This window comes from Mastigoproctus giganteus, chromosome 1 (assembly GCF_048544385.1).
Source record: "Mastigoproctus giganteus isolate SK-2022 chromosome 1, ASM4854438v1, whole genome shotgun sequence".
NCBI classification, from domain to species: Eukaryota; Metazoa; Arthropoda; class Arachnida; order Uropygi; family Thelyphonidae; genus Mastigoproctus; species Mastigoproctus giganteus.
In genome coordinates, this window is record NC_143575.1 from 167,643,386 (window position 1) to 167,670,765 (window position 27,380).

Genomic DNA, 27,380 nt, shown 5'->3' on the forward strand with positions numbered 1-27,380 from the left:
GTGTGGCATTGGAGGCAAATTGCTGCTATGGATAAAGGGGTGGTTGAGGGGGAGAAGACAGAGAGTGGTAATCAATGGACACTGCTCATTGTGGACTAATGTTATTAGTGGAGTCCCTCAGGGTTCAGTATTCGGTCCATTATTGTTTTCTGTATTTATAAATGATATTGATGATGGTATATCAAGCTTAATGTCCAAGTTTGCAGACGATACAAAGGTTGGCAGGGTTGTCAAGGACACTACTGACACTATGCTACTGCAACAGGATCTGGAAAGGTTGAGCAGAATGGGTTGAGATGTGGCAAATGAAGTTTAACATTGACAAACGTAAAGTACTACATATGGGAAACAGCAACCCCAGAGCAACATATCAACTCTGTGGTACTACACTGACTGTGGTAGAGAATGAAAGGGACCTGGGGGTGGTTGTGTACGCAGATATGAAGTTTTCTGAGCAGTACAGACGGGCTGCAAGAGTAGCTCATGGTGTATTGTCTATGATATATAGGAATTTTTCTAGCAGGGATAAGGAGGTGATTATTCCCTTGTATAAGGCAATGGTCAGACCATACCTAGAGTACTGTATACAGGTCTGGAGGCCTCACTTCAAGAAGGATGTAGAGATGCTGGAACGAGTACAGAGAAGGGCAACAAGATTAGTGAATGGAACAAAGGGGTGCTCTTACGAAGAAAGGCTTAAGTTTTGCAAATTACAGTGTCGATGTTGGTGCAGCAGCAGTTTTTCCCAACCTTACCATAGCGAAGAAACTCCCCATTGAATTCAGCAGCTACACTGCAGAACTCTGTGCTATCTTCATAGCGTTAAATTTCACCTTATCAACAAATATATTGATTAGTGTTATCTATACAGACTCCATTAGTGCTATCCAAGCTATACAGCAAAATAAAAATCACGATAACCCCTTACTCGTACAGATTTGGAATATCACAACTGAGCTAAATAGGAAGAAACAAAAAGTCATCTTTTGTTGGATCCCTAGTCATGTGGAAATTTCTGGAAATTAATGTGCTGACCTAGCTGCGAAAACTGCTACAGATCCTATAGATCAATCGTTTAGTATACCGATCACAGACTACAAGTCAATTATAAAGAAGCGGTGTCTTGAAAAATGGCAACATATCTGGCATAGTCAAGTTGGGAACAAACTACTCCATATAAAGAAACATCTCCAACCTTGGAAATCCAGTATACTTGAAAACAGGCATGAAGAAGTCATATTAGCCTGACTACAAATAGGCAATAAACATCTGACGCATCTGTATCTTCTTGCAGGTACTGATCCACCACTGTGTACTAATTGCAACACTCAGCTCACTGTTCAACCTGTACTCATTGATTGCCCCAAATACAATAGTGACCGACAAGCTTTGTTTACCGCTTTTTCCAGGACAAACACCTCTTTCAGCATTGCTGACCTCCTGGCAGATACGCCACACATGAACAAATTTTTTTCATTTCTTAAACAGATACAACTGTACAATGCAGTGGGAACTTCAGCATTTATACACAAACTGTGTATTTAACATCACCATTGTTAGGTGCATTATGGCCTTGCTGTCCTTGCGCCGTAAAGCCTATAAACAAACAAACAAACCTGGGTGGTCACCCACAGTGTGCTTGTGCATGGAGGTTATACCCAGGATTACTAACAGTCCCACTATCATGAAGGTGCAAGCAGAGGATTTAGCTGTCACAGACTGTCCGGACTTCGCCGAAATTGAGTCCACTTGACTTGAATGTCACCCGAATATCAGTTCCATCAGCGTTTTAGACTCCCAGGTAGCAAGTACAGCTTGTCTGGCATATCTGAGAGAATGTCTGTGTCAACCTCAAGGACCCAGTTATGCACCTGAGGGGACATAAATTCAAATTGAGGAAAGACTTGTAGAATAGATGTGCAGAAATTTGCCTTTGATCAGTGGGTGGTTGATTGCTGGAACAAGCTTCCATCTGTCAGTGTGGAAGTTTGACAGCTTAAATAAATTCAAGGCAGAACTAGACAAACTTTTTGAGTGAATGGTTGGGTGAAATGAGAAGGGTTTTTTGCTGATGCTGCATAAGCTTGCTTTCTTGCTTCGTATGCCTCTGCTAATGCTAAGTTGGTGTGTGTGTGGTGCACCATATAAAGAAAGATCATTAACATTATATCTTTTTTGAGAGAGAAAATCAGTGCTGGTAGTGCAGCTGGTGGAGGAAGATGCACCTTTTCCGTGTTAATATTTCTTCCTTCCATCTTGTTAATTATTCCATTTTTTGAAGTGCTAAATAGTGATTTTTTTTCTCAAGTGATTCTCAAAGAGGGTGTCACAAAGTTATGAACCACTCTATTGCAATTAATGGGAATTGCTCTTTAAGTGTATCAAGAATAGTATTTTTTAATCCCATGGGTCTTTAAAAGGCATCTGTGATGTGCTTGATAAAGTGACTTAAAAGAACATATGGCCATAGTGTTTTCCTGAAATAACATCTCTAGGCGCTATAGTGGTGGAGGGAGACCATCCACCATACTAGACTTCGCCTTAATGATTAGTTAATGCTAATTACACAGTTCTGAATGGTTTTTTTTTTTTCTTTGTGTTCATTTATTTTTAAAATAGTTTCCATAACTGATAACTTCTTAATTGTTGCTTTTTCTTCAGAAAAATGAAAATAAGCCAATTTTGAGCAATGGATATAATGATAAATGTGCTGAAAGGTAGTAATTCACACTGTCTGTTACTTTGAGTAGTGGCATAATTATAGTCAGGTTTTCCCTTCAGTTTAATTGTTTTCTTTAGCAGAATGCATTTAAAAAAGAAATACTTTTTGTGTATAAATAATCTTATCTGCAAAAAAGGTATTGCATTCTTGCATGTATTTCTCTGACAGTTTTAATTTTATTAAATTTTGTTATGATAATTTTCATTTGAATTACTTTCATAATATCCAAGAAGGCAGAAAAACATTTCAAGTGAAAATTGAATTTTCATAATCTGTCTTTTCATCAAACCTTAATTCAGCACTACATTTTACCTTTTCTTATTTTACCTTGTTTTATAGTTTACCAGGTAATATATGATTTTTAGAACTATATACTTGTTTGTTGATGCAGGAATCATTTTTACAACTAATAGTGAGTGCTTATTTTTAAATAGGCTAAGTAATCAATCAGAATTCAACTTTTTTTTAAATAGAATACAAGAATTTTACAGAAAACATATAGAGCAGCAAAGAAAACAGCAACTAATGGGTCAAGTTTCTTCATCCACTCATAGCCCTCTTCCACTGTCTTCAGACCAAGTCTTGAACCGCCAGGAGCGTATGCAGCATTTGAGGGAACAACATCAAAGGCAACACCAACAAAGACAGGGTCATTATCCTCAAGAAGAAAAAGAAGAGTGGTATGAAAGAGAGATAAAAGAAAATGAAAATAGAAAGGTGTGGATAAGTAGTGTCTTAATTTTTTCTTTTTTCCCCAGTATTTAGTTGTAGTTAAGTTTAAATGACATAAGCACATCATCCTGCAACAATAATTTTATGACTGTGTTTTAATATTTCTGCTGTTGTTAACTGTATTATAATTATTTCTTTGTGGGAATTTTGTTTACATGGTAGTTTAGTTTCCCTGATTTAGTTACCTAATTTAGATGATTAAGTTTAAATGATTTTACATGATTTAGGTAACATAATTTTAGATTTCATTATCATTATCATTATTAATATCCATATGATGCAAGGAAGCCTGAGGCTTGTGCTGCACCAGGAAAAAAAAAAAGTTCCCGAGTAACCCCGAGAGAGAGAGAGAGAGAGAGAGAGAGAGAGAGAGAGAGAGAGAGAGAGAGAGAGAGAGTCAAAAGTAGAAGGGAATCACCAAGAAAGAGAAGAATGATTATATCTAGCTCAGGACCCTGGGTGTGCCAAGCCCATACTCACCAGATGTGAGCCCCCGGGGTTAGCATGGTTTTTTATGTCAAGGTTCTATTTATTGTGGCCCTGCGTGCCAAGTGTAGTGATTCAAGTGACCTTTCAGTGAATTATCTAGCATGCTGATTATTATGAAAAGCTTTATTTTTTGTGTGAATTTTTGCAGTTTCCTTTAAACTCCTATTGAATATATTAATAGAATTTAACACAGTAAAACTTACTAATACAGAAAGGAAAGTCACCTTTCTTTATATTAATTGATTACTAACCTTTCTTTTTCTGCTTGGTCACTAGGTGGCACCACTCCTGCCTCAATCTGGTGGGGCCGGAAACCTGGGAGGAAAAGTTCTCACTCCCAAAAAGGAGCAAACATCGTGGATTTTGAAAACAAAGTCACAAAATCCTCCAACATGACCCAATCATCTCAAGAACATGAGGAAATTAATACAAGCATGGCAAATATACAAAAAACTGATATAGTAGTAGTAGTAGTAGTGGCATATGATGTAAGAAAGCAAGTGTATGAGCTTATGCAGCATCAGCCAAAAAAAAAAAAAAAAAACACACCATTCCCTCCAAATGCCTGTCCAGTTCCTCCTTAAATTTATTCAACCTATCAACTTCCACAACGACAGATGAAAGTTTGTTCCAGCAATTAACCACCCGCTGGCTAGAGGCAAATTTCCGCACATCTGTTCTACATCTGTCTTTTCTTAATTTGAATTTATGCCCCTTGGGTTCGTAATCTGAACAAGTGGAAGGATCCCATCAGAATTCAGCGTGCTCAACCCATTCAAGGCCTTATATATCTCAATCAGATCAATGAGATATCCTCACCAAAGTATCTCATCATTCATTCTACATTTTCCTGTGGAGATCAGTCCATCCACAGGAAAATTATCCCCTTTTCTGATAAAAAAAAAATAATAAATAATAATAATTGAGGCAGTCAGTATACGACAGAGCAACTGATGAAAACATCCACTTTTGGTGCGATTCCGTTAACAGTTACACCCCATAATACTTTAAACACCTGGAAAGGAGTAATCTCTGAATGGGATCTCCTCTATATAACAGAAGAATAAATACTGCAAGAAATGAAAAACCAAGGCATCATTCATGTAAAAGAATAACAATCAAAAAAGAAAGAATAGCCACCCAGACCAGACATATCATTTTAACTTTCAATACTCCAAATCCACCACGACACGACACGTGAAAGCAGGATACTTCTCTGTCAAATCTGACCATATATACCAAATCCTATTCAATGTTTTCAATGTCAAAAATATGGACATTCACAAACAACATGCAGAGCAATAATAATATGTGCAAAATGTGGTCCCGAGAACACATCAATCAAGAATGCACAACCGAGCACCCTAAATGCCCAAACTGTTGTGTAAACCACACTGCCTACTCTCGGGAATGTGAGAGAGAGAAACAGGAAAGGAAAATGCAAAGCAGAGCACAAAGTTACATACCAGGAAGCCAGAAAGACGTTACAACCAGCTGACATAACGAAACCTACCTATGCACAAATAACGCAAGTAATGCAAATACCCAAAAACAGCAAACAACAGGATCACAAACTGAAGTCACAATCGCACCAAATGAATCACTGTCGAACTGGGCACACAAATGGCTGACTTCTGCAAAACAGCAGAAATGAGAACAGGCTGCAAACACCCCAATCTCAGTTTTCCACCAACAGTGTTTTCACCACTACAGGGGAAAACCAAAGAAGACTCCTCCATAACAGTACACCATGTTGCTGAACAAATGGACACAGCAGGCAAAAAACAAGAAGAAGAACCCATTCTAGAAATATTTGCCAAGGAAGATATGGACACTGGAAGCTATATTTCCCTAAAAAAGACAAACCACAGACAGAAAAATATAAAATAGTAACGAGAAAACAACCAGAAAACTCATCTAAAGCCAAACTACAAGTACTACTTTTATTCAATGGAATTGTAAAGGTTTCCGTAAGAATGTTGACGATGTCCAGGGTTTAATTTCTCAATATCACCCAGTATGTTTCTGCTTACAAGAAACATATCTAAAACTTGATGTTACAATCTTAATCAAGAACTACACGGTACATACAAGAGATCAAAAAAATAATTGTATAGCCCACAGAGGAGTAGCAAACCTTGTCAATTCTCACATACCAATTCAAACAGTCTACCTACAAACCACTCTGGCCTTGGGTACCAAGCGTATTTTGAGACCAAGGGAGATTTCTGTGATATATATAGAGTTCTCCTCAAAAGCAATTAAAGTTATTTTTTTGGTTCTTACTTTTCTCTAAAGTCTTATTTTTAAAATCGTTCTATACTTGAAAATCTACAAGTTAGAACAAAGAAAGGAAACCCACCTTTCTTTATCCATATTTCTAGGTCACTAACCAACTAACACTTTAACCACTTGGCCTCCTAGCACCACTACTCCTGCCTCCTTGTGGTGGGGCCAGAAACCTTGGCAGAAAGGTCCTCTTGCCAAGGGCTAAAAGGAGAAAATATGGCAAATAGAGACCATATAGATATGAAAAACAAAAACCCAAAGAGACAGAAGACTGATTGGCTGGAGCACCCCTGCCCATCTTTCTTAATCTTCCACTCTTTAAGTAGTCAGCCTATGAGTAAATTGTCTCCCTTTGTTATACAGAAACATCTGGAGGGTATTGTAGGATCTAATAATATGAGAGACCACAATCAGGAGACCTTTTAATAGAAACAACTAACTAATGATATTCTGAAAACTTTTATAACTAACAATTTTTGCTGCCATTCCTGTAAAAATATCTCTTCGTGCAACCCTAAATTCATCTAAGAGTGTCATATCTAGTTGGGATTTATTAAATGTCACGAAGGAAGAAATAAGCCAAGAACTGCAGGGACAGAACGTAATAAAAAGCAAAGAGAATAATGATTAAAAAAGATAATCAACTGGCACCTACCAGAAATATTATTCTTGCCTTCAATACGCCAAATTTGCCCTCCTCTGTAAAAGCAGATTATTTATTTTGTTGCATTTGCCCATACATTCCCAACCCTTTAAGATGTTATAGATGCCAAAAGTATAGCCATTCTCAAACTGTATGTATAGAAATTTCTGACTGCCCCAACTGTGGATCCTCAGACCATATACAAAATGACTGTACAGCTACAAAAATGACATGTCTAAATTGCAAAGGCATATTCCAAGATGTGAAAAGTTGAAAACTGAGAAAAAAATAGTAAAATACAAGGTTGAGAACAAAGTCAGTTACCAAGAAGCGAGAAAACTGGTTGAACCAATTATAAACCAAAATATTACCTATGCAAATGCTGAAAAAAAAAAATATCAAGAAGTCTCCATTCAAACTGATGTCACAGTTACTACTAATAAATCAATTTCTGATTGGGCTAGAAATGTCCTCTCTGAGCTACAACCTATACAACTGATTGTTGCTTGTATACAATCAAAAATCCAAGACCACAGACCAAGCAAATAATACTCCTCTGAGAATACCAGTGGCATCTCCTCCTCCAGTGATTGCTACCATATCTCGTATTACAGCCCCAAGTGCCAAGCGATTATTAGTGACCACAGCGCCTTTTCATAGTGATTATGTGGTACGCTTTACTGTAAATACGTTTCTCCTGAGTTTCGCAAGTCTGTTAACTCTTGAGTATCAGAATTAAATAGACCTATTCAAATAATATAATCTAGAAAGGAAAGCACCTTTCTTTAACCCCTTTTTTTATTTTTAGTTCATACTAACCTTCTCTTCGCTCGGGTCACTAGGTGGCACCACTCTTACCTCCGTGTGGCAGGGCTGGTAACCTGGGAGGAAAAGACAATCTCCCTGGGCCAAAAAGAGCACATCATCATGAGTAAACTAAACTCTGATTTATCTGGGCTGCCAGATGCATCCCAGACATTCAAAAAGAAAGACAGTTCCAATGCAGGAACTGCCAAACATCAGAAAACTGAGACAGAGACCTATCCTAGTCCAACTTTCTTAATTATCCACTCAACTGGTGAAAATGCAGTTGGGAAACTTTCACCATTTAGAATCCAAAAGGAATTAGAAAGTAGAGCAATATCTCTCAAGTCTGTAAAAAGACTGAGGTCTGAAGACATTCTCATTGAGACCATTAACGCTAAACATTCAGAGCAACTTTTGAACATTAAACTCTTTGACAGACTACCAGTCACTGTGATACCCCACAGATCACTGAACACCTCTAAAGGAGTGATCTCAGACTGGGATTTACTAGATGTGTCCGAAGAGGAGTTATTCAAGTAAAGAGAATTTCCACCAGAAAAGATGGTAATCTGTCCCCGACATGTAATCTGATCTTGACGTTTAATACACTGCATCATCCAACATCCGTTAAGGCCAGGTATTTGTCATGCAATGTCAGACCATTTATTCCAAACCCGCTCAGGTGTTTCCAATGTCAGAATTACAGACATTCCCAGACAGCTTGCCGGGAAACCCATACTTGTGCAAAATGCAGGTCAATAGAACATGACTGTGAAGCATGTACTGTCGCTCAACCAATATACCCAAATTGTAAAAAAGACCACCCTGTCTATGCTAGAACATATGAACATTGGAAAAAAGAAAATCTTATTCAGAAATATGTAAGCAAACCATAATGTTTCCTATCAAGAAACAAAGCAAATCATCTCACCTCCAACCCACTCAAACAGACCAACATATGCCCAAATAACGAAAAAATACCAGACAACAACAACAACACAAACTGAATTATCCATACCACCAAAAGAGTCTTTCTGAAATTACCTCAAAACTGTACAGTGCAACTCAAACCAAGCAGTCAATACACCAATATCTATTCACATGAAAAACTCCACTCCCCAGACCAAGAATGCAAAGAAAAACAAATCAAAACTCCCAGACATCAAGAGGAAATGGATATTAATGAAAATCTGCAGATGGTGTCCTAGAAATTTTTGTTGAAGAAGACATGAACACGGGAAAGCCTTTCTTTCCAAAAAAAGATAAAAACAAGAATGAAAAACAGAGAACTTCAACAACACGAAAACGTTCTGAAAGTCCAACAAGAGCCAATAATGAACACAATAATTCAGTGGAATTGTCGTGGTTTCCGTGCCAATATTGATGATCTGTATGAGCTCACCTCTAAATACACACCAATATGTCTCTGCCTTCAAGAGACATATTTAAAACCTCAAGATACACCAAAACTGTCTCAGTATAATATTTTAGAAAAGACAGGACCCACTAAAATATTGCACATGGTGGTGTAGCTATTTTAGTGAACCCACATGTTTCTACCAACCAGGTCTTTCTGAATTCTCCATTTGAGGCAGTAGCCGTCAGTATATCTGCTGACATCCATATTACAATTTGCTCCTTGTACATTCCACCTAGTTATAGCGTTCAACAAAATGATCTAGATAATCTCATAACTCAACTCCCCACACCTTTCCTCATTCTGGGAGATTTAAATGGGCATCACACACACTATGGGGCAATAACACCATTGTTCAAAAGGAAAACTAATTGAAAAATGTTTAGACGATAACAACCTTCTCCTCCTAAATGATGGGTCACCTACATATATTACTTACTTCCAGAACAAATACTGCAATTGACTTGTCTGTCTGTACAGCAGCCTATATCCTACCGTAAAATGGACAATAAACAATGATCCACTACACAGTGATCATTTTCCCATACAAATTGAATTACTAAACAAACCCTCTTATCATCCTACCAAAATTCTACAGTGGCTTACTGATAAAGCAGATTGGCAGACGTATAAAAAACTAGCTAAATTTTACACAGAAATAATCCGAGAATCCCCAACTTATGAAGCCATTGAACATGTCACAAAAACAATGCTACATGCAGCAGGAAAAACCATACCAAAGTCCTCTTCAAAATTGCCGATACATCCAAAAATCTGGTGGAGTGACGAATGTCGTGCAGCTAAAAAAGAGTAAAAGTAAAGCCTGGAATATATTTCACCGCAGTCCAACAACAGCTAATCTTATACATTTTAAATGTGCAAGATCAAGGTATGTTAGACACTGTAATAAAAAGTCAGCTTGGATTCGCTTTACTTCGACCATCAATCAAGAAACTCCTACACATAAAATTTGGCAAATAATTTAAAAAATGAGTGGTGAATATCAGACAATTCCTGTGCCTATCATGGAATGGAGGGAACAGAACTTTTCTGACCCTGCTCAAATTGCCGATATTTTAGGGGAAACTTTTTCCAAAACATCAGCAACACAAAGTTACACCCCAACCTTCAGAAGATTTAAAACAAATAAAGAAAAACAAAAATTAAACTTTTCATCAAAAGGGAATGAACAATATAACCTACCATTTACTGTCCATGAACTGCGTAGAGCTCTGTCAACAGCTAGACACAGCACAGTAGGACCAGATGATATTCACTATTCAGTGATACAAGAACTAAGTTCTGAATCATTACAGCCACTCCTTGATCTGTTCAATAGACTTTACCTAGAGGATATATTCCCCAAAAAATGGCATCATGCTATAATCCTTGCATTCCTTAAACCAGGTAGAGATCCAAGAAACCCCACTTGCTATAGACCCATTTGCCTCTGCAAAATTCTTGAAAGATTGTAAACCGTCGACTGATATGGTACCTAGAAAATTTTAATCTCGTGCATGCTGCACAATTTGGTTTCCGACGAAACATATCAACACTAATTCTAGTACGACTTGAGAACTCCATCCGAAATGCATTCCTTAGATCGGAACATCATGTCATGGTATGCTTTAATATCAATAAGGCTTAAGATTCCACATGGAAGTATGGATTACTCTGCGAATTATATCAACATGGACTTTGGGGTTATCTCCCAATTTTCATACAAATCTTCCTGTACAAACGCAGTTTTCAGATTAGATTCAAAACTTTGTTATCCCAAGTATTCTTGCAAGGATTCCCCCAAGGCTCTGTACTTAGTGCTACACTTTTTCTAATTGCAATTAACACCATTGCCGAACAACTTCCAAACACTATTGATACAGCACTGTTTGTAGATGACCTTAGCATTTCATGTCATGCAAAAAATATGAATACTGTTGAGAGACAATTACAAGTGGCAATAAATAAGATCAGTTCATGGACACAAATTAACAGCTTTCAACTTTTCCCCCAAAAAACTTGCATCCATTTTTGCCGCCAACGTAAACTTCGTCCACATCCGGAATTACAACTGAATTGCCAACCAATAGCAGTTCATCCCAGCATACGGTTCTTAGGAATTACATTAGACCATAAACTTACCTTTTTAGAGCATATTAAAAAACTAAGAACTTCCTATCAGCAAAAGCTAAATATCGTCTTGGTTCTCTCAGCAGTTATGTGAGGGAGCTGATCGACTTACCTTGTTACGATTATACAGAGCCTTAATAAGATCAACTCATGACTACGGAGCACCAATGTATAGCTCTGCAAGACCTAGTGTCCTTCGCTGGCTTGACCCTATCCATCATAGTGCAGTACGCATTGCCATAGGAGCATATTGCACATCTCCAATACATAGTCTATATGCTGAAGTATGAACTCCCTCTCTCTCTATCAGAAGACAACATCTTATATTACGCTATGCATATAAAATTAAATTTATGCCTGAACACCCAAACTGGCAGATACTTTTCACTCACCAGCACGACATTTTATACCAAAACCGCCCTTCTGCTAACTGACCATTAGGTATGCAAATAAAATACCTTTCAGAAGAACTTAATCTGTCTTTAAATGAGGTTGCAAATACCCTTCCAATTTCCTGTGCTCCTTGGGACATTACTTCACCTTCATGCGATTTATCCCTCCACGAATGGAATAAATCTACATTACATAAAGAAAATTTCTTACAACTTTATCATGCAGTAGTGGATCAGTTCCCCAACTTCGTTGTTGTTCATACAGATGGACCAAAGAATGAGGCCCACGTTGGGATTGCCGCAGTTTTTCCGAACATTACTTTGGCCTATGAATTGCCATATGAGTTCAGTATATTCTCTGCCGAACTAATGGCAATTCAGATTGCACTGAAGCATATCAAGTCCTCTGATATTGGGTTTTTCAAGCCCTGAAAAACACCATGAATATCATCCACTCAGTCTTAAAGGAAATAACCTCCTCTTTGCATACTTTATTCGAACTTGGAAAAAGCATACGCCTCTGCTGGGTCCCTGGACATAACTGATGACAACTGGAAAGTCCCACATCAAGACTATATACCAATAATCCAGGCAAAATGCATGTACCATTGGCAATTATCATGGAAAAAATCAATATACAATAAGCTCCGAAGTATTAAGCCAAATCCTGAGCGATGTCTTTCAAGCTTCAGCTCAATTCGACAACAGGAGGTAATTGGCATGCCTACGAATACGTCACACAAATATCATTCATAGTTATCTATTAAGAGGGGACCTACCCCCTGAGTGTCATCACTGCAACACAGTGCTTTCAATAAAACATATCCTTGTTGATTGCCAAAAATATGCAAGAGACTGCCAGAATCTCTTCACTGCAGTCACAACAGAAGACCCTCTTTCACTTACTTCACTTTTAGTCAATAAAACAGACGTCTCAAGCATTTTTACCTTTCTCAAAATGATTAATGTATACCATATCCTTTAACTAGTTAAAAAACTAACTTGCTGGTACTGTTTTTTGCAATTATCTCCATCAGACAGAAAATAGCATAAATTCTTACCATATGTATGGCACACTATGGCCATAGTTGCCGATGCACCTAAGAAATCTCTAAATCAACCAACCAGTCTCGTATTACAAAATCAAATGCTATGAAAAATATTCAGGACACAATGGCACATCCATACGGAAAGGCCCTACTTTAGAAATCCATGCCGAAGAAGAAATGGAGACTGGTTGGCCAATTTTCCTAAAAAAAAGACAAACAAAAATTGGAACATCATAAACCAGTCACCTTCAAAAAGCAGTCAGAATCAGCTCCATCAACTAAACACAAATAATTCTTGTATTTTACAATGGAATTGCAGAGGCTTTCGTTGGAATTCAGACGATATCCAAAATATAATTAATTGTTATTCTCCATTTGCCTTTGTCTTCACGAAATGTACCTAACTTTGCAAATTTCTCCTTTGATAAAGAACTATTGCCTTTATGAAAGAGATCGAAATACAGCTCGTGTTGCCCATGTGTCAATCCTAGTAAATTCAAAGATCCCAACTAAACATATACTACTTCAAACGGAAATAGCTATTGCTGTTTGTATAACTCTCCATATTGCAATAACACTTGTCCTAACCTGCCTACTGCCAAACCATATTTACTCTTTAAAATATCTTGAAGACCTCTTCATACAGACCCTTCACTTCTCTGTATATTAGGGGACTTTAATGGGCATTACCCTTTATGGAGCATTACTAAATTTGATAGATGGGATCAACTAATTGAAAGCTTTTTAGAGGCACTAAATATCACCATACTTAAAACTGGTGCACCCATGCATGTATAGCTCCCCCAACTGGACACACCTCAGCAATCGATCTCTCAATTTGTTCTCCAGTACTGGTTCCGACCAAGTGGTATGTAATAAAAAATCCCATGTGCAGTGACCACTTCCCAAAAGTATGCAACTTCTTGATAGAACAGAATCCTTCAACTCACCTCTGCAGAAAATGGAAATTTGTCTGAGCAAATTGGGCAAAATTTCAGTTATCAATTGCCCTTGATGAGAAAAAAATCCGCCTCCAGCCTATTGATAATGTGACAGATAACATCATGTCGCATCTTCTAAATGTGGCTAAAGACACAATACCACTATCGACCCCCCCCGGGGGGGGGGGGGGGGGGGGGGGGGGCAAAAGCATTGTAATTATTGGTGGAATGAGGATTGCATCAAAGCAAAGAAAGCCAAAAATAAAGCCTGGAATTTATTTCGGCTTTATTTCTTACTCCCTCAGATTAAACAGGATCCAAAAATCTGGCACGGCAGTATCCATACATCAAGGCGAGAAGAAGTAATACTTTCAACAGCAATAATAGGTCATCATCACCTGACCCACATTCATTTACTCACAGGAGATGATCCAGCACAGTGTCCACATCGTTATATAAATTTGACTGTTAAATACATTCTCATCAGCTGCCCCTATTATAAACAAGACAGAATTTCAACCCTGCAATCACTGGTTTCATCAACTAATAACTCTAGAGAATCTGATTGGTTACAAAAGCATTGTAATTATTGGTGGAATGAGGATTGCATCAAAGCAAAGAAAGCCAAAAATAAAGCCTGGAATTTATTTCGGCTTTATTTCTTACTCCCTCAGATTAAACAGGATCCAAAAATCTGGCACGGCAGTATCCATACATCAAGGCGAGAAGAAGTAATACTTTCAACAGCAATAATAGGTCATCATCACCTGACCCACATTCATTTACTCACAGGAGATGATCCAGCACAGTGTCCACATCGTTATATAAATTTGACTGTTAAATACATTCTCATCAGCTGCCCCTATTATAAACAAGACAGAATTTCAACCCTGCAATCACTGGTTTCATCAACTAATAACTCTAGAGAATCTGATTGGTAACCAGGCCAATGTTTCTAAATTTTTCCACTGCCTCAAGCAAACTGAAATTTTTAATCTTTTCTGATTAAGGACTTTTCAGACTGCAAGAGACTTTCTCTTTTCCTTTTTATAATTAATGAATAGGCACATTATAGCGAAAGTAGCTTATGCACCAGAAACCCCCACAGCAACAAACCGCTCTTGAGGCAGTAGCAGTACGTATAGCAGCAAGTAGTTTAATAACAATAATATCAGTATATTTAACTCCGAAACAAGAAATAATTTATGAAGATTTAGAAGAACTGATAGATCAACTGTCCTTCCCCCTTACTGTATAAGTGTAAAGTGTATTTGTGTCTAATGGCACCAGGGGTTTACCCCATCTCCGCATTGCTTTCATTGTGGGTGCAACAGTTCACTGTAAAGGCCAGAGATTTAAAAGTGTATGGATATTGTACATGTGTAATGTTGTGTATCTTTGTTCATCTGGCCATTTAGCCGCTAGACCCCTGCTGGAGCCCAACGTTGTCTATACTTGACCTTGTGGCGGCAAGCCAGGTACCCAGTAGTTTGAAATTTTTCTCTGGCAGGTCCTGCCACCTAATTTCCTGAGATTTCAGTGGCTAGGGCCTAAAGTGGGGAGGAGACATACACTAGAATGTAGATAGACCAAAAGATGTAACAGGTATGCTAATTTAGACATTTTAAATTTTCATTGTGGGGCATTCACTTTTCTCCGGCAGTACAGGTGGAGTAGGGGGAGGCTGAAGACTGGGGGGAAAGGTAGAAGTATAGGGACGATAGGTAAGGTGACCCCAAGAATCAGTGAAGCACATCCATGCCTCACCAGAAGAGGAAGATGGAGGGAAGGAGATGGCAAGAACCACCACCCCTGCTGGGATAGGGGGAGTTTGTCTTTCTAACAATTTGCTAAATGTTGATAGTAGAGCAATGAGTGGGTAGGAGTTGGGGAGTTCTGGTTGCTTAGTTATATTTTTCAATATCAGTTTGAGATTTGCTGTTTTCCAAGTCTCAGGACAGCATCCAGTTCTCAGACAGGTGTTGCACAGTTCCAGCACTACATCTGATATGTAGTCAACCATTTTCTTTACCAGTTCTGGCTCCTAGAGAATTAGTTGCTGTGTGTAGTTTTCTTGTGAATGACACTTCATTTTGCTGGGTTTTATAGTTGTTGTTTGCCTGGCATATTTCCCGCTGCTCTGTTGTGAGATCTGTAGGCAGTTTCAGGAAGATGGCATTTAGTATATTCTCTATTGTGTCCTCCAATATTGTTTTTAGGTCTCCTTGTGGTGTCCTGGTTGCTGTTGCTACTCCCCCCCCCTCGAAGAGTTTGTTTGTGGTGATTTTATACACCAACCCCCGGGGTTCGCTGTTTCCAGCGGTGGCAACGAGCCACTCCTAGGTTAGCAGTTTGCTTTTCTTGATCTTCTCAGTATAATTGTTACTAATTTCTGTGCCTTTGTCTCAGTGCATTTATTTCGGCTGCCAGCCAGGTCCTGCTGGCTCTCTAGTATTCCTTCTGCTTTTTTGTACCTCTCTAACTCCCATGTCCACCAGGGCATTGCCCCTGCAGTTTGAGTCTTTGTTTTGATTGCCACATTTGCAGCATCAGTAATAATCTTTATCTTCTGTTGTAAGCGGTTCGGGTTTGCACACATGCTCCCCCCCTTCAAGAAAACTCCGTTTGGTCGGTGTCTCCGTAGCAAGGTGGGCAAGAGCAGCAGTGTGTAGCATACGCTTCTTGATTAGACCGGAGTTCGAGCCCGTGACCTTGAAATACGGAGGATGCGGAAAGGTCAGGGAATGACCACCGCATATCCCCGGAGCAATATGGCCTTAGTTGCTAATGCTCCTAAAAACCAAATAACAAACAGTTTCTGGTTATGTCTATAGTTGCTTCCCATAGGGTGTTGGAGTAGGTGGGAAGGTTGAACGGTTGGTTTTTTACTGTGTAGATGGAGTTTGCAAAAAATTATTCAAGTTTCTGACCATTCTCAGTACCTCGGCGTGGTACTGTGCCAGACTGGTGAACAGCAGTTCACGTTGGCTCCAAAAATGATTCTTTGCCCTGCCAAGGTGTTTTGGACCATGTGTGGGTATTCTATTGCAAAGTCTGTTGATTCCTGGCCTTCAGTATAGTGAGATAGCATAGAAGGCACTGACAGAGCTGATGATGTGGGCACTAGCCGCCCATGTCATGCATAGTTGTGGGATTTTCGTAACTGTTATTTTGGACCACGATGTCTGCCCAAGGAGTATCAGTGTCATTTTGGATTATTTTGTATTCTTTGGATAACCTCTCACCTGCTTCAGGTGTGTGTACGATTCTTCTACCAGAATTATGTCAGCATTTTCCTCGTCCACATTTTTGCAGATCTGGTCAACCACTGTTTTCGCGCTTTGCACCTTTATTTGGTGTATCTTCAGACGCTGTTGTTAAATCGTTTAAAGCGAGTCCCCATAGTCAGTTCTTAGTTGGTAGGTATTCTTGATTTTAATGTATGTGGGGCACTTTAGATCCCTTATAAAGTGGGCGTGATCAGTCTTAAGGGATTTACAATTGGTGCAAACTGGCTCCTTAGGTTTGTTGGGACAGTTATTATAGTCATGTCCCTTTTCTGAACAGTGACCATATGTTGGTTTGGTCTGGGCACACATGTGACTGGTATGGCCATACCTGAAATGCCCGCAGCATTTTGGCATGGCCACAGGTTCCCTGAATCTGTGGGTAGTCCATTCAGTATAGATGCAGTTTTGTGTCCATAGGGTTTGCCATGCCATGGGGGCCAGCTCAACCACCCAGTTACAGTTTTCCCTGTTTCTTACTTTGGTTTTGTATTTTGGGATGATTAGCAGTTTTTCATCCCAATTTGGTAGTATGCTTTGTTAATTTTTCTTGTAGATTTTCTCAGTTAGTGAATTGGGGGTTGTCTTGATCCGTGTTAAAGATGGCCACAGATGCCCCTTTTCTTTTGGGGGGTCTCTGCAAGAAACAGCAAAGAAGCTATTATCTTTGGAATTTGCTATTATCCCTTCTGCTTCCACCTTGCTCTCCGTTTTAATTACAATTCCAGGTTTCTTGTCTTCCTTATGGATTTTATCCTGGTCGCCCCGAAATCCTTCCTTGGGTTTTCCATGATCTTCTTTATTTCTTTGCTAGTGGATTTCTTATCCCCTACTAATCTGATGATCACTATATTTGGCACTGGCAGGAGTGTTTTCCTTTTGGATGTAGGAACGTTGTCCAGTCTTGCTGTTTCTGTGGTGGTTTTCCTCAGTGCTTGGGCTTAAGTGGGGATGCCCAAGAGGAGACGTTTAGCTGCAACAAAATCAGGCTAAGGGCGAAAACAGTCAGTGTTTACAGTCTCAATCTGTTTGAGTGTCAAACTGTTTTCGCCCTGTAAGGGCAAAAACAGTCAGAAAACTCACCATTTCTAGTCCAAAAATACCTAGAAAGCATAATAGGTACTCCCAAGACAGTTGGAAAACTAAAAACTTTGGTGGAACTTCAGTTACCATTTCACCACATATTTCCCTGAACACATTGAGGTGTCATCGCGGAATGGGACCTCAAGAACTACAAAATTAAGGAGTAATCAATGTAAGAAGAATAATGACAAAAAAAGATGGCATACTAGTTCCTACTCGGAACATAATACTCACTTTCGATAACCCAAAACCACCAACAGTGATCAAAGTAGGTTATCTTAATTGGCCATGTTAAAGCGTACATTCCAAACTCCTTACGCTGCTACAAGTGTCAGAAGTTTCGGCACTCTCAGACAGTCTGCAGAGGAGGATCTGCCTGTGCTGCATGTGCACACATGCAGCACAGGATCCACTGTGCACAGTTACAACACCTAGTTGTCCAAACTGCTGAGAAAAACATCTGGCATTTTCAAAGGAGTGTCCCTTTGGAAACATGAAAAACACATACAGCGATACAAAACTGTACACAATGTCAACTACCAAGAGGCCAAAAAATCTTTACCAGCCCTGAATACTAATAAACCAACTTAGACTCAAGCAACCAAAAGACATATATCAATTGCAACCCAAACTGTGGTAACCATACCTCCAAGCGAATCGCTATCTCAGTGGCCACCGTACCAGTAAACCTAATGACTAGCAAATAAAGTAAAGCCATAAATACTCCAATTACTGTTCAACCAGATGCCTCCCCACACGAAAACACTAAAGTAATTCTAGCCTTGATGCAAACCAACCAGATTGCATGGACTTAGCAGATAGCTCACAGCAAGATGAGCACGTACTAGAACTATTCACTGATGAGGATATGGACACTGGAAAACCATACTTTCAAAAAGAGGGGAAAGGGAAACCTGAGCAAAACGAACCTTCAGCTCCTTGAAAACAAATCGAGGATTCTACTAAACTCAAATAATGCTTACATTTCTGCAGTGGAACTGTAGAGGATATAGCAGTAATTTAAATGGCATTCAAGATTCACACAATATGATCCTATCGCATTCTGCCTTCAGAAAAGGAACCTAACCCCACACATAACTATTTCTCTCCAGAACTATATAATTCATCAGCAGATCATGTTGTACACAACCCTAACAATCGGGCATGGAGGTGTGGCATTGATAATGAACGATCAAATACCCTCCAAACCACTCCTATTCAACACAAACCTTGAGGCAGTTGCAATGCGAGTCAACATTAATTTTGACTTGACTATAGTCTCGCTATATTTGCCATCTAATCAAAATATAAGCTACAACTTCCTCAACCCTACTTCATCCTAAGGGACCTCAATAGTCATCATCCATTATGGGAAATCAAAACATGGACAAACGAGGACAAATTATAGAAAAGTTATTTGACCAGCACAATTTGATTACTCTCAAAAATGGTGCACACACTTATATGCATTTACCTACAGGATCTACTTCAGCTATTTATGTCTCACTATGCTCAGCATCCATATGTCCCCTATTTGGATGGACTATTCATAGCAATCCACTGGGCAGTGACCATTACCCGGTGATATGCCAGATTGATACAAACATTCGTCTCTTTTCTAACCGAACTGTCAAATGGAAGTTTTTCAAAACAGAATGGGACATATACAAGCAACTAGCAATACTGGAAGGAAAGCAGGTCCAGTAAACGTCCGTAAACTTCTCTACGGAATATATATCTAACAAAATACTGCATGCAGCAGACCAAGCAATTCCAAAGCAATCCAACAAAATATCAGCACAGTCAAAATTTTGGTGAAATAATGAATGCTGTGTGACTAAAAAAGAAAAGAACAAAGCATGGAACATCTTCAGGAAGTTTCCAACAATTGCAAATCTCATCCACTTTAAACAGGCTCAGGTTTTTTTCAAAATGCTTAATACATTTTGCAAAAGCAAAACATATTAGGCAGTCTTTTGAAAAAAAACTGAGCAAAACGTTTGAGTCTTTTGCTAGTCTGCCTAATACGTTTTTCAAAAGCAAAACGTATTAGGCAGACTAGTAAAAGATAAGCATGGAAACGTTTCACCTCCACAATTACAATAACTACAAAAACGCAAACAATATGGGCCAAAATATGACATATGTACTCTAAACATCCACGCAACCTTCCCATACTAACTGTAAACCATTGTGACTTTACAACACCAGTGGAGATTGCAAATGCATTGGGTGAATCGAACATGAAAATCTCATGCACAACATCTTACACACTTCATTTTCAGGTACATAAGGGCACAGGCTGAGAAACATTCCATCAACTTCGAATCAGCATCTAGTGCTGCATAGTCTCCTCTTCACAATGACAGAATTGCACCTTGCTTTAGCCACCACCAAACTCAGTGCACTACATCATGATAGCACAACTTACTGAACCAGCCCTTAATACACTACATCATGATAGAACAACCAGCCGTTAAGACATTGTTGCTTTTTTATAACAGAATTTTCAAACAGAATACTTTCCTGGACATATGGCATCATGCTTATGTTTTGGCATTTCCAAAACAAGGAAAAGGTCCAACAAATCCACAATGCTACCGACCTATTGCACTCACCAGCTATATAAGCAAGCAAGGTCCTGGAAAAAATTATCAATGCCCGCCTATCCTGGTTTCTAGTCCAAAACAACCTTCTTAACCCAGTACATGCGGTTTCCGTGAAGGCAGATCCACTCTTGACTTACTGATCAGGGCAGAAATAAACATCCGTGATGCTTTTTGTACATAAAGAACACCATGTCATGGTTCTTTTCGACATAGAAAAAGCATTTGACACAGTGTGGAGGTAAGGCATAATGCGAAACCTATACGATCTAGGACTACGCGGACACCACCTAGAGTTTATTAAAATCTTCCTCCATCATCGATCATTTCAAATTAGAGTCAACAACCAGTTATCTTCCAATTTTATCCAGGAAGAAGGGGTCCCACAAGGTTCAATTTTAAGTGCCACCCTGTTTAACATAATAATGAATCCATAATACAGGATCTACCACAAACAATCTCCATTACCCTGTATGTTGATGACTTCAGTATCTCCTGCCATTTGCCTAATATGCAAATGGTAAAAAGACAGTAGCAAGGTGCCATCAACAAAGTCGTAAAATGGTCCCAAAGCAATGGTTTCTGCCTCTCGCCACAAAAGACTGTCGGGATACACTTCTGTAGGGAACGTAACCTACATCCAGACCCAGAATGTCACCTAGAAAATCAAATCATCTCAGTGGTTCGTAGTGCCCGCTTTCTTGGTGTGGTTTTAGACCAAAAACTTACCTTTCTCGAACATATAAAAGAGCTCCGGATTACTTGCTTTAAGAAGCTAAAGAGTGCTATCTGGCACAACATGGGAAACCAACCATTAATGCGTTAATATGGTCACGTCCAAACTATGGCTCTGTGGTCTACAGATCTGCTAGACCGAGTGCCTTATGTTGGCTTGAACCTGTACACCACAGTTCTCTTCAGCTTGCACTAGGGGCATTCCATACATCGCCAGTCCAGAGGCTATATGCTGAAACAGCTGAAACCTCTTTACATCTAAGCAGACAAATGCTTCTGTTAAACTACGCTACAAAAGTCAAAGGGCAACTGGACAACCCTGCTGAGAATGGACTTTTCTCACCCAAATGGGAGAACCTTTACAGAGCCTACCCAACAAAAAGGCGCCTCCGTAGCCAGGTGGGAAGGAGCAGCAGTGCGTAGCACACGCTTCTTGATTAGACCGGGGTTCAAGCCCGTCACCACCAAATACGGAGGATGTGGAAAGGTCAGGGACCCAACAAAAACCCATCAACAGGATTTTCCTCCATTCCCTGCTCAGTGATTGGCAAATTGACCTTAGCGTGATACAGCCTACTACTTCTCGTACAATCTCACCTTGGATGTATCACATACCGCTGTGTGACCTTTCACTCACATCGTTGGGGAAACACACCTTACCTGAACAGAACATACTGCAAATTCGTGCCACATTGAGAACCCAGCACACAGAGTACATGCCAATCTACCCAGACGAATCTAAAACTGATGCCATGTTGGTGCAGCAGCAGCATTTCGGCCTCGGGTGCCAAGCGAATTCGAGGTCAAATCGTTTTCTATCAGCAGTTTTATTTATAAATCAGTTCTGCACTTGGAAGATCTCAAGTAAGAACAGAGAAAGGAAATTCACCTTTCTTTTTTGTTATATATATTACATTCTTTATTAACGAACTAACACTTATAGGCCCCGAGTGCCAAGCAATATTTTTCAAAACGATATATAGAGAGATTTTTGACAGTGATTTCGTTTTGTTTAATTTCTAGTGCCTTTATTATTATCAGTTCACTGTAAGTAGTTCTGTACTTAACAGATTTTAAGTGAGAACCCAGAAAGTGAAACCACCTTTCTTTTCTTTGTATATTTATTAGCTTTCTCACTAACCAACTAACTTTGCTAGCCGCTTGGTCACTAGGTGGCACCGCTCATGCTCACATGTGATTGGGCCGGTAACCTGGGAGAAAAGTTATCCTCCAGGGCAAAAGGAGCAACCATGGATATAAATGAATATCCACCTTTAGAGGCTTTAAACTGAAGGCCTGACCCATAAACTCATAATGACATGAACCAACCGAAAAGACTTCACAGTGCCATGACTTGCCAAATGTTTTGGTAATACACTCCCTATCCACGCAGCTGGTAGCAAGCTATCATCACCATTTCTAATTCAAAGATATTTAGAATCCATTGCCAGATTACCAAAAATGGTGAAACGATTGCAATCAGGAGACCTGATCGAAGTAGCTTCCTCTAAACATTCTGAATGGCTGCTAAAAACAAAGACGTTTGGTGGGCTGCCAGTATTTGCCACTCCCCACAACACCTTAAATTCATCTAAAGGTGTTATCACAGAGTGGGATAACACCTACTTACAGTCTCTGAGGAAGAACTAGTTCAAGAGCTTAGCAGTCAAAAAGTGATCATTGCCAAACGAATAATGACAAAGGATGGAAATCTTGTTCCTACTAGATCCATCATCTTAACATTTAGCACTGAAGAATTGCCATCCACAGTAAAAGCTGGCTATTTAAATTTCCGAATTCGCCTTTACATCCCAAACCCAATTCGTTGCTTTAAATGCCAGAAATATGGGCACTCTCAGCAGGCATGCAGAGGGGGATGCCATCTGTCCAATTTGTGTATCAAAAGACCATACACAGATTGCTCAACCTTAACTCCCATTTGCCCCAACTGCAAAGGAAGCCACACCACTGCTTTTTCCAAATCATATGAAATGTGGAAAACTTGAAAAAAAATCCAAAAATACAAAATTGAACATAAAGTCACATATCCTAAGGCATGCAGACAGATTATATTGACCATACCTAGTCGATCATATGCATCTCACTTGGAGCTATTCGTCAACTGCAGTTCAAATAGATGTGTCAATTTCACCCAGATTTAAAGCGACCCTATCAACATCTGGAAAAGACACTCCTAAAACTAAATCAGTGAAGCCACTAACACTGCAATCAGTATTCAAACTGATGCTCCAACGGTCTCAAGTGACAGAAAAATTGAAAACTGCTAACAACTCTAAGAAAACGGAAGCACCCACTAACAATATGGAAGTGGATGAACTCCAAGGTTATGAGGAACCCGTCTTGGAACTTCATACCAATGACAGAATGGATACTGGATACCCCATGTTCCCAAAAAAGACTGGAAGCAATGCCCCATACAAAAAAAAAAAAAAAGTCAGATGAATCTTCCTCAACTAAACCCAAATAATGCAAATCATCATACAATGGAACTGCAGAGGACTAAGAAGCCATTCAGATGAATTGAAGGATTTAATCCCATAGGCATATGCCTACAGGAAACATTCCTGTAACTGCAGATCTCGCCAAAATTTTCCAATTATATCATGTACAGACAAGATAGAAGATCAGAATCTCCTGCATGTGGAGGAGTAGCTATTCTTGCTAATTCAAATATTCCTTCTAGGCTCATCCAGTTACGAACCTCTCTAGAAGCTGTGGCAGCTCGTATTGAAGTTGGTAATTCAGTTATCCGTGTTTCTATTTACATTCCACCCTCTCTGCCGTTTCCTCATTCAGAACTGAACAATCTCCTCACACAACTCCCAACACCAATTTGCCTTTTTGGTGATTTTAATGGCCACCATTCATTGTGGGGATCCACTACAATGGACACAAGAGGCAAATTGATTGAGGAGTTTTTTAATAACAATGATCTAAATTTACTAAACTCCAGATCTCCCACATACATCCACCTACCTACAGGATCCACTTCCATAATTGACTTGTCAATTTGCTCACCGTCCATTTTTCTAATCATGATGTGGTCAGTGTTAACTGATCCCTTTAATAGAAATCATTTTCCGATTATTTGCACATTACAAACAGGGGTAACTGTAAATCCAGACCAATGATCCACTTGGAAGTTTAGAAAGGTGAACTGGGATGGCTATTCTGCACAAATATATCTAGACAGACTTTATGTTCAAAAGCAACCCATTAATGATGTAACTGCATACTTAACAATCAGATTCTGACAGCATCCGATGGATCTATTTCAAAATCCAAGGCATATCATTTTCACCAGAATCACTGGTGGAATACAGTCTGCCTTCATTCCAAAAAAGGGAAAAAATCATGCGTGGAATAATTTGAAAGTATCCTACCACAACTAACTTAATCACATAAAAGAAACTTAAAGTTAAAGCAAGGCAAATTAGACGGAAAGCAAAATGTGAATTGCCTTTGCCTCAATCATCACCAAAGACACAGACACCTGACTCATCTGGAGAAAGATACGGGCCCTAAATGGCAAATTTGCTCAGCTGCCCTCTCCAATACTTCATTGGAAAAAGGGAAAGACGTGTCTGCTCCTGAAGAAGTTGCTAATGCACTAGCAGAATCATTTGCCACAATCTCTGCTTCTGCTTCCTATGCATCCACCTTCCGAAACATCAAAGCAGCTGCAGAACGGCATAAAATCAACATCTTCACACAGCGCTCCTTCCCGCACAACCAACCTTTTACATTAACAGAACTCAATGAATCATTAAATAGATCATCCAATAGTGTGCAGGCCCAGATGGTATTCATTACATTATGCTGAAGCATTTACCTGAAAAGGACTTGCTTACTTTGTTGATCTTCTACAATTAGATTTTCTATGAAAATGCTTATCCTTCTCCCTGGCACCATTCTTTTATTATTGCTATACCAAAAGCCAGGAAAAGATCTTAGCCTGGTTCAAAATTATAGGCCCATATCTCTCATGAGCTGCTTGGGTAAAATTTTCGAATGGATGGTTCATAGTAGGCTCACTTACATCCTGGAGTCACAGAATCTCCTGCCAGATCATCAGTATGACTTTCGAACAAATAGATCAACCCTAGATGTGGTCATCAAAGCCGGATCTCATATCCGCGATGCCTTTGTCAGGAAACATCTAGTTATGGTTAACCTAGATCTTGAAAAGGCATTTGACACTACTTGGCATCATGGTATTCTTATGGATCTTTACCATTTGGGATTTAGGGGCCATTTGCCTGAAATAATTAAAAATTTCCTGCAATTGTGCACTTTCAAGTCCGGTATAAAAGCCTACCGGACTTGAAAATTTTCATACTCTCTGCTTCTCACATTCAGGAAGAAGGAATCCCACGGGGATCGATACTTAGTTCAACGCGTTTTGCAGTTAGAGTTAGCAGCATGACACACGATATCCCAAAAACTGTTGAAACTTATATGTATGCGGATGACCTTACCATCTCCTGTCAGTCTCAAAGTATCAATACCATTGAATGCCAACTCCAACTTGCCATAACCAAAATAGAATCCAGGACTTTAAGGAATGGTCATTGACCATCAGAAAAGAAATGCACTGCCACCTACTTTTGCAAGCGTGAGGCTCTCCATCCTGATCCTGAATTACAAATCAACAATACTCCAATCCTACTTGCTACTAATGTCAGATTTCTTAGTCTTATATTAGACAGCAAGCTTCATTTCCAATCTCACATCACTCGATTAAGAAATGTTTGTCTAAACCATATGAACATACTTCGGTCAGTCTCATCCATGTCTTGGGGAGCGAATCGATATACTTTACTTCACCTTTACACACCTCACACCTTTAATCCGTTCACGCATAGATTATGGTTGTCTAGTATATGACTCTGCTAGAAGCACTATTTTACAATGTCTAAAAATATCATCCAGCACGGTGCTCTGAGGACTGCATTGGGTGCTTTCAGGACTTCTCCAATCCAAAGTCTTTTTAACGAAGCACATGATCCCCCATTACATCTTCACAGGAAAATATTACTGCTCCAATACGCTGCTAAAATCCAGAATCTTCCATTGCACTCCAGTTGGAAGTATTTTTATAAGACTCGGTGGGATTTTTTCTATGAGAGCAAACCACATGAAAATAGACCCTGCTTCACTCAGGATTAAAGAGCTTGTTCAGAATTGGAATATTGATTTAAGTGATATTTTTCAGGACAAAACTGCTCCTGTTCCACCTAGGACATACGTTTCTGCCTCTTACAATGTACATTTTTTTTTCAGTGGAAAAAAAGTCATGCCTCCTTGCAGTATCAAACAGTTCCGTTCGGCTCACATTACTCTGAACACCCCTGCCTGTAAAATCTATACTGAAATCTATAACCTGCCAGTATGGTAGGTGCTGCTGCAGGTTTTCCTTCATTTACTGCTACAGCCTCACTACCATTAGCCTGCAGCGTTTTCACTGCTGAATTATATGCTAAGTTAGCAGTTAGTAAAATTATTGAGCTATCCATCTCACCTGCCATAATTTTCACAGACTCCCTCAGTGCTGTGTCTGCCATAAGGAAGAATTTTTCATCTTCCCATCCTATCTTGAAATGCATTCATTTCCAGTTAATCTCCTGCAGCATACCCAATCAGTCAATCAGTTTTTGCTGGATCCCTGGTCATTCTGGTATTCCAGGAAATGAAAGTGCTGACATTGCCATTAAACATCCTCAACCTGCTCTCTCACAGCATCCTCAGGTTCCTTACAGTGATTATAAGCCTATCATTTACAAAGCATGCTACAACAGCTGGTCACAGATTTGGAATAGTAACACGAACAATAAACTTTACCAGATAAAACAAGAACCAAAGCTGTGGCTCTCTGGCTTCCGACGAAACAGACGAGAGGAAGTGGTATTGGCAAGATTTAGAATTGGACACACTCGTCATAAACATCTCTTCTTACTATTTGGAGGAAACCTACCTCAGTGTTCATCCTGTCTGATGCAACTTACGGTCCGTCATTATCTGGTTGATTGTCCCTTAC

General features: G+C 39.3%; 1 protein-coding gene across 5 annotated transcripts in view; it reads left to right on the forward strand.

Annotated features, from left to right (window-relative positions):
- baz (par-3 family cell polarity regulator) overlaps nucleotides 1-27,380 on the forward strand; it is a 760,042-nt gene that overhangs the window by 614,070 nt on the left and 118,592 nt on the right. For 4 of the 5 annotated variants that reach the window (XM_090374871.1, XM_090374873.1, XM_090374872.1 and 1 more), the window contains exon 18: nucleotides 3,196-3,439. In XM_090374871.1, the coding sequence (XP_090230997.1) occupies nucleotides 3,196-3,439 (244 nt within the window). The remainder of the gene's footprint in view (nucleotides 1-3,195; nucleotides 3,440-27,380) is intronic. The other variant, XM_090374874.1, reaches the window with a different exon arrangement.